Source organism: Gekko japonicus, unplaced genomic scaffold (assembly GCF_001447785.1).
Source record: "Gekko japonicus isolate JY-2015 unplaced genomic scaffold, Gekko_japonicus_V1.1 scaffold169, whole genome shotgun sequence".
NCBI lineage: Eukaryota > Metazoa > Chordata > Lepidosauria > Squamata > Gekkonidae > Gekko > Gekko japonicus.
In genome coordinates, this window is record NW_015161951.1 from 314,263 (window position 1) to 323,561 (window position 9,299).

The 9,299-nt window shown below is 42.3% G+C and overlaps 1 protein-coding gene across 1 annotated transcript in view; it reads right to left on the bottom strand.

Moving 5' to 3' along the window:
• The window catches only part of ITPR2 (inositol 1,4,5-trisphosphate receptor, type 2), a 326,434-nt gene that overhangs the window by 250,338 nt on the left and 66,797 nt on the right, over positions 1–9,299 (bottom strand). The window contains exons 8-9 of the mRNA XM_015429433.1: positions 6,787–6,933; positions 6,508–6,640 (exon numbers count right to left, since the gene is read on the bottom strand). Of these exons, the coding sequence (XP_015284919.1) occupies positions 6,508–6,640; positions 6,787–6,933 (280 nt within the window). The remainder of the gene's footprint in view (positions 1–6,507; positions 6,641–6,786; positions 6,934–9,299) is intronic.

The following is a 9,299-nucleotide window of genomic DNA, read 5'->3' on the forward strand; positions in this document are numbered from 1 at the left end:
CAGAAATGCACAGGAACGGAGTTCCAGCTGGCTTCAGTGTTGGCCACGCCCATTACAGCCAAAACCTCTGTGTGCGTGGCTACAAAGGGAAAGCCTGAAGAGTGACCCCTCCCCGTGGTGGGTGGGCCGGGGGGCCCTAGAAAGATTCGGGAGGCATTTAAATGCCTCCCTGTGCCTTCCTCGGCCTGTCCAAGGGCTGGCTTGCCCGGTTCCCCGCAGCCATGGGGCACCCAGGCAAGCTAAAGGCAGGCAGTTTAAACTGCCTCCCCTCCCAGGGCTGGCTTGCCAGAGCTCCCCGCAGCCATGGGGCACCTGGGCAAGTCTTTACTTCAGGGCGGGGCTTGCCTGGGCTCCCCACAACTGCAGGGCGCCCGGGCAAGCCAAGGGAAGGCATGGGGTGTGGCCTGATATGCTAATGAGTTTCTTCTGTTGGGTGTGTCCTATTATGCTAATGAATTCCCGGAAAACAATGCTAAGCCACTTTAGTCACTGGGGACAGAGTATAAATGAAGCAAGTAAGTTCTGCACCACAGTAAAAACTGATGAGGAAGGAAAGAGAAAAGGGCTAGGCAGAGAGACAGTAGGAGCTTTGAGATCCTCACAATCTTTTAACCAGGGTTAATGAAGATGCTGCATCTACACCAGGCTTCAAGTGGCAAAAATATGGTTACTAGGGAGTGACAAGTCATGCGGCCAACCACTGTTGGTGCACACCGAACGTTGGAGGCGAAAATGGCTTTATCTATAAGGGACAGATGTAGCATGCTGCACTGACATGGCTGATATTGGAAACGGGGAAGCTTAAACCTCAAAAACATTGCACTTTTGTTAACTGAATTCTGCTGTGTTTTTTTGTTTTATTACTTTATTATTGTTACAATGCATTTTATTCCAAGAACATTTTTTTTTAATTTGCAATGTGCCGCAAGTATGTAAAAGCAAAATGGCACATTATACATTTCGGCAATTATACCTCTTTACAGGCCCCCTCCTCCCCTCCTCCCCTGATCCCCATTACTCTTCCCATGGAACTGAAAATAAAGAATCAACTTCCGGGAATGCCCTGGGATTTCGGCTGCCAGTCTGCTGCTTGCTTTGATCACAGATAAATGTTTATCATGCTTCTGGGCTAACTTTTAACAAGGCTGTTTTCTCCCCTAATGTTGGCTTAACCTAACAGACCATCTGGAGGCAAACAAATTGAATTTCAATGCTGGAACGAAACTAACTCAAAAGCAGTGGTTTTAATACCATGGCTGCCTTAGTCTTGTGTGCACACCATTAGAGTTTAATGTTTTAAATAGTGAGAATGCGCTGCCACCTGGTGGAATGATGCTTCATTTCCCCAAAAGCAAAATAGCCACAATTTAATAAGCTCTTTCAATGAATACAAATGCAAGTTTTGAAGCTGTTCGTAGAATGAAAGGGTAGATATCTCATGACTACACAGAGAATTAGAGGTAAAAGTTAAGCACTTAGACTTCAGTGGGAGTAAGCCCTAATTTAACTCAATGAGATTTAAAGTAAACATATATAGAATCACGCATAAGGTTGCCAAGAATTACAGCTGATCTCAACTACAGAGATCAGTTCTCCTGAGAAAAAAAAAACCTGCTTTGGATGATGGGACACTGAGGTCCCTCCCCTCACCAAAACCTATCATCCCTAGCCTCCACCTGCAAATCTCTAGGAATTTCCCAACCCAGAGCTGGCAACCCTAATCAGGCCCCATGTCAACATAGGATGACCACAAATTGCATTGCAGCATCTTAGAATCCCAGGCCCCATATATAAAATCAAATATCCCAGTGATAAAGGAACAGCCCTCACAGTACTAATTGCATATGAACTTCAAGGAATAGTAAGAGTCAATACTAACTTCAATCCTGGGTTATGTATGCTTTAGTTGAGTGCCATCAATAAAGCTGCCGTCCAGTTCAAAGAGGCTCTTATCATGGTGATTATAGCAATCAGAAGGTTAGCTTGAGCCATGAGAAAGACCCAGCTGCAAGGATACCAACCTGGAGCATCTGATCCACTGGTCAGACCAAGCACAAACAGCTTTGTGGCCATGGAGACTGGACTGGAAACCTTCCCAAAGTGGGATTGAGAATAGATGCAAAAACACAGAAGGCAGGATGGATTCTACAATGTGCTACAAAAACCCAAACCCAAATATAAAGACTTCTGAGGCGTTAGCCTCTGGCCAGCTGTGCAGTCTTGTCTTTGCACACTTGCTGGGGGGAGGGGGGGTGTCAAGGCTGAGGAGTCCCTGGAATGAGCGGCGGATGCCTCCCCCTTTCTGTTTTTTCTCCTCTCTATCCCTGCAAGATCCCCGCCGAAGTGTAGAATCCAACCCCCCCCCCAGACCACTGAAGGGGGGCCACATTGGGACTGCCCAAGGCCCTCCTACCATCAGCCACCAGCAGCCTAGGCTCTGTAGTGCTGGGGCAAAGGGCCCCTGCGCCATGCCGGGTGCCATACTGGGGCCAAATTGTGGACCCAGGAAAACTTGCTGGAAGGTGCCCAACTGTTCCTAGGGATGGATGTCCAATTGCCCCCCCAACCCCCATCTGCCATGCCTGGTGGCAGGGTGAACACAGCTCCCAGGCCCCGCTCCAGCATAGGGTTTGTCTCACCAGGAGGGCATGCCAGCCAAGGGTGCTGCCACAGTGGTTCGCTGCCTTCCCTCAACCAGCTCCGGCACTGTTGGTTGCCTTCTTGTTGTTGCACTGGGTGGGGGAGCTTCAAAATCTATGAGTCATGTTTGCTTCTAGACTTAGGGCCACATCGGCACTGTCATTTTTGTAACTCCTTTGTCCCTATTGCTTCTGGGGTTCCCCCCCCCCATGTGTTTTGGTCTCTCTCGTAGTCCCAGAAGGAGCAAAACACATGTGGGGAATGGGGGGGGGGACCCAAAGCAACAGGGACAATAGAGTGACAAAAGTGACAGTGCGGAAGTGGCCTTAAAAACCCTCTCAAGGGTTTTTCAGCTCTCCCTTAGAACAGCAGTTCCCAAACGTTTTGTTTGTCTAACTTTACTTAGCATGGGGACCCATTTTTTTAAAGAATAAAAAGCATACACAAATCAATAAAACTGCAAAAGCTTGGGACCCACTTTCACAAGCTTCGGAACCTACCTTTGGGTTGAGACCAACAGGTTGGGAAAAGGCACAACATGATACACCCCTGCAAACTTAAGTGAAAAGCAGCATTCAGGCTTTGACTGGACTAATCTACACCTGTAGCCTACTGATTTCCCAGATACAGGATCCCCCTAAACAGTAGCACAGGTACCACTAAGATGCAGCATAAAACAGCACAGTCACATGACAAGAGATGGAAGTCAGAGGGAATATGACCACAACCACATCAAGGCAGAAAACAAAGAAAGCTGGGGACAGGAAACACAACCTGAGCATCTGGACATTGAACGACGGAGAAGAACAGGCATTAGAGCCATGGATGAATCTTCTCCACCTCTGAGAAACCTCAACTCATCTGGACATTGAACGACGGAGAAAGCCAGGCATTAGAGCCATGGATGAATCTTCTCCACCTCTGAGAAACCTCAACTCATCACCCCAATGCTTCTCTCAGGTCACATGTGGCACCCGCACTCTCTATGCAAGCACAACAGAAACAGTTCCTTGCAAAAGACAGTAATAATAATATCTACAGTTCAATTCAATTTTACCACATGAACAAAAAAGAATTTTCAAAAAATCCCAAGGAACTAAAGATTAGTTACTGATAGATAAAATGGTCTTACAAAATTGTAAAAGGAGGAAAACCAATCTGAATGTTGTTTGGATCAATTACAAGACGACATTTGATTCACTCCCTCATACATTGATCCTGAAAACACTAAAAATGGTAGCCAGCAGCAAAACCGTAATGACATTTACCAAAAATGCCATGAATAAATGAAACACCAGGTTGATAGCGAATGGAGAAGAAATTGGAACTGGTAATATCAAAACAAGGAATATCAAACAAGCTACTGAACTCTTGCTTCTTTCTACTGCTACAGACAGACTAACATGGCTACCCATCTTGACTTATTTATGGTTTCAGAAACTAAAGAATATTACAAAAAGATTTCAATCAAAACTCACTTTGACAACTGCAATCAAAAGCACTTGCGTGGGCAATATTTAAAAGACACAGAGAACAAAATTGATTATGAAAACACCTGGAAGTGGCTCCAAAATGGACACTTGAAGAAAGAAACTGAAGGACTCATTCCAGCTGCACAAGAGCTGCTGCACAAGAGCCTGTTCGGGGAGGTCAGTATATAAATCAAATAAATAAATAGTCTGAAAGACAAGATTCAGAAGACCAGTAATGACAGCAAACATCGACTTTGCGAGACAAAGGATGAAATAGTCAACCACATGGTCAGTGCCTGTTGTAAAATCACTCAAACTGACAGTGTTGCAGCTATGTTGCACTAAACTCTTTGCAAGAAGTATGGCTTACCATCGGTCAGAAATTCATGGGAGCATAAATCAGACAATATCATGGAGAATGATGAAACAAAGATTCTTTGGGACTTCCAATTACAAACAGATAAACACCTGGAGCATAACACCCCTGATATCAAAATTGTAGAAAACATGAGAAATAGGGTTTGGATCTTTGACACTGCAATCCCAGGAGACAGCGGAGTAGAAAAGAAAGAACAGGAGAAGATCACAAAATACCAAGACCTACAAATAGGGTTAGAGTGCCTCTGGGAGAAGACGGTTACCATCATGCCAGTTATTGGAACACTTAGAGCAGTGCCTAGAAGTCTCAAGAAACACATCGACATTCTGGGCATTGAGCAAATTACACCAGCTTTACTCCAGAAGACAGTGTTGCTTGGAACAGCAAGAATCCCACAAAGATACATCTGCAATTCCCAAGAACTTGGATAAATCACAAATTGCAGAACACCATCTACCAGTCAAATATCTGACCAATAATAATAACAACAATAATAATAATAGGACAGCTCTTTAGGTGCTGACAACACAGCACGTAGGGGCTCCCTGACACATCCTGAAAGTCCCAACCCATGCACTGAAGATCATACTGGTTTATACCACATGCCTCACTCTTTCTTCCCACCTGTCTGTTTCCTTCCCCCTTTGCTTAAATCAGTGTGACTACCTTAAGCTGGAACACAACCAGGTTGTAGGTCCCAGTTCATCAGATGAAGACTGAGAGTCTCTACAACATGCTTTGCAGAGGGAAATACTTTTGCATTCATTTGTCCTGCATGGTCTAATTCAAAGGAGAAAAAGGCTGTCAAGACAAGCACATTAAAAGGTTTGACCAAAAGAGAACAACCCATTAGTTCTTCAGTGCAGCCAAGATGGCCTGCATAAAGGGTCTTATTGAAAGACAACCAGGAGAAAAAGCTATCATGGAAGAGAAGATGTCTTCTCAACCTAACCTGCAAGCTCCAGGTTTCTTCCAAAGAGAACTGGAGTCCAGCAACTTTAATTAAAAAAAAAAAAAGGCAACAGATTCCATATTCTAAACCTGTTCAGGCTGTTCCCTGCAGTGGTTTGTTCTTCGTATTTTACTGCAGATATCTTTATTAGAACAAAGCAAACAATGGCCATGTGTGTAACATTACTGATAAACCACAACCTGGCCTAATCTTTCTAAGATGAAAGGACAAAGATAAGCAGTCACTTTGCTTTGTCCGAATGATTTACAATCTAGCTGCAACACATAATGAACCTCCATGCCTGTTCCTTTAGAAATCTGATGTTCCTAATCCTGTTCTCACATTTCTAATAGCAGTGGCTGCCCCCACAGTGCAGACCAACAAACACTGCAGGGGAAGGGTGTCATCCAGTAGGAGGTCTTATGTTTCTGCAAACCTAGAATAATATCAAAAGTTAAAGAATAAAATGACCAGGGGTTAGCCCTCCCTCCCCAGTAGCCACAGGCATGTGATCTTGTATAGACTTTGCAAACACGCACAAGAAGTTGAGATGGAAAGAAGTCAAAAACACAACTATTCCAGTTCCTGGTAAAGAAGCCTTTTTCATATCAGGTTTACACTTACACAAAAACGTCAGGAGCCTCTTAAATCAGCAGCAGACTTCATGCTCCTCACACTCAAAAACAGGCATCCTTCCTCGTCATTCTGTTTCTTAGACAGCCTGGCTCCTAGTTATTCATATCTCTCCACAGCTCAGAAGAGGATGTTCGGGGAAGGTGGGGGGAAAGCTACAGTACCCCAAAGTACTGGGAATTTTAACACAGGCTTGCCCAAGTGGCACAGTAAGCCCAGTCTATTCACAGACATACACTAAAGAAAAGTCTACTTTATTTAGCTGCTGTGGCTGTCTTGGAAAACCAAATCAAGGATAACATGGCTATCCTCTGCCCAAAGCAGGTAGTCAGCCCTTCACACAAACAACTAATCTTGCATACAAATTCTCATGAAACTCGACTCTGCTGGGACTCTACTAGGTATAAGCTGGCCACAGACAATTCCAGCACAGCATTCTTTACTGTATTCAGTAGAAGCAATTCTCACCTCTGCAGCCAAATAGTTTCCAGTCGCCAGATGTTTAAATCTGAAGAGGCTGTTCCACTGTCCCGCACCTCCACGGCATGGATCGTGGTGCACCACCTACAGGAAAGAAGGCCCACAGGTAACAGTCACACATAATAAGATGGCTGTAAAATGGTTAGAATTCTTCATCACCACCCTAGGGAGTTAAATAGTATGAGGTCTCTCAAATTAGGGAAAACATCAGTGTTAGTGGCCACACCAACCTCGATTTCCCACAGAGCTTTAGAACTTGTTGCAGAAGTAGCCGACTGACGCAACGTTGTCCGAAGAAAGATGTGCTGCTGCTTCTGATACTCATCACAGGTAAGAAACTTCTCTTGTTCAGCATGGAACAATCTGACAACATCCCCCTGGATAAACAAAAGGGACATTTTACCACTGTTGTTATAGCTATACTGTTATAGCTCTGCCACAGTCAGCCCTCTATGTATTATGCAAAATATTATTCTCAATTTCAGACAACTGCCAAAAATGATGATAGCCAAAAACTGGCATACCTCTAAATCTCCCTCCACTAGAGAAGGAATTATTTTAAAAGCCTGGCAAATGACAAAACTAGCTAAACTGTCTGAATGTGTACATTTGAAACATAGCCTCTCTAGAAAGTCAGTGTAAGGAAAATCAGCAAGAAAACCTCTTGAAGGTGATTAAGATAGAGAAGAACAAACTTGATCAAACTGATGTGTCCTCCCCCTATAAAAGTATGCTTTACACAAAGTAAAGATTCCTTGAAAATAGTGATAAAGGTGGTAAATTATTAGCTGCAAAGTTAAGAAAGAACAAGCTAAAGAAACAGTTGGAATAAAAATGAGAGATGAATCGATTGTGTCAAATAATAGCTTAATTATTAAGGCCTTTATTGAGTATTATCAAAAATTATACAAAGCAAGTACTCCAAATATAGAGTTAAACATTTCTTAAGTAAGCTTAAGAAACCTAAATGAACAGATAAAAAAAAAAGTTAGTGGATGAAAAAATACATCTGCAAGAAGTAGTCACAGAAATTCAAAATCTCAGATTAAATACCTGATGGTCTGACTCCAGAGTTCTATAAAAATTTTCTTCAGACAACAAAGTTACCTCTGTTACAAGCCATTAATAACATACTCGAGTCTGGTTGTTTATCTAAAACATGGGCTGAAACTAAAATTATAGTGATCCCTAAATCCTCAAAAGATCCTATTCCCGTTAGCTCCTATCAACCCATTAGCCTTTTAAACCCAGATTACAAAATCTTTATTTATAAACGTTTTTATTAGTTTCAAAAAAGTACTACAGAGAGAGAAAAACAAAAACAAAATAAGAAACAGAATAGAAAAATCTAGCAGAATGGATACTATACTCATATATCAGCTTTGGTTACAATGAACTAATTGAATCTAAGTTTTCTATGCCGTGTCTGTGATGTTTTTGTTGAGATTCATGATTTGAGTTCTCCAAGATACTTTTGCATCCAATTATAGAATCTCACCCATTTTCTTTCAAAGTTCCCTTCTTGTTTTTCATGCAATTGTAAAGTTAGTTTGTCCATTTCTGCTGCCTCTAAAAACTGGAAAATTAATTTTTCCTTTGTAGGTGTCTCTTCTTTCTTCCAATATTTTGCATATAAAATTCTAGCTGTGGTTACAACTTGTATAATCCTGTATACATCTTGTATATTAAAACTTTGTGGGACAATATTTAATAAAAACAATTCTGGTATGAATGGTACATTTGTTTCAAGTTTTTTTTGTACTATCTCATGTATCCGTATCCAATATTTTTAACAACATCACATGTCCACCACATATGGTAAAAAGAGCCAGTTTTTCGTTTACATTTCCAACATACATTTGACAAACTCGGATAGTATTTAACTAAGTTTTCAGGTGTCATATGCCATCTATAGAACATTTTATATATTTTTTCTTTATATGATACAGCTTTGGTAAGCTTTATATTAACTTTCCATACCTTTTCCCATTGTTCTAATTGTATGTTATGGCCTGTATTTTGTGCCCATTTAACCATTGCTTCTTTTACCACCTCATCTTGCATTTTTGTCTCTAATAACAACTTGTAAAACAGTTTTGTATATTTCCCTTCCACACACCACAAAATTGTATCTATTTCTACAGGTACATCACAGAATCCCATCATTTTATCTTTCACATATCTAAAGTCTATTTGGGCTCTTTCCCACCAGTTCAAGTCAATACCTTTTTCTTTTAGCTTTTCTTGCTGAATTAATTTGTGTTGGCTATCTATCAAGTCTTGATATCGCCACAACTGTTCCTTTGTAAATGTCACTGGATTAGTAAAAGCTTCTAATGGAGAGACCCATTTTGGTACCACAAAATTGTATCTATTTCTACAGGTACATCACAGAATCCCATCATTTTATCTTTCACATATCTAAAGTCTATTTGGGCTCTTTCCCACCAGTTCAAGTCAATACCTTTTTCTTTTAGCTTTTCTTGCTGAATTAATTTGTGTTGGCTATCTATCAAGTCTTGATATTGCCACGGACTTCCGGTACGGCGCTTCGAGCGAGCGGGGGGGCGTTCGGATCGCTCCGTCCCGCTCGCCCCAACTGCACTCTTTTCTGAGCCTCCCTGCATTGGGAGAGCTCGACCAGCGCTCTTTGATAGAGCACGGGGGCAGGGGGCTTTGTTGTTGGCCCCTCCCGCGATTCGGCAAAGCGGGGGGGGTGACCGGTAACGCCCTGAAGCGGAGC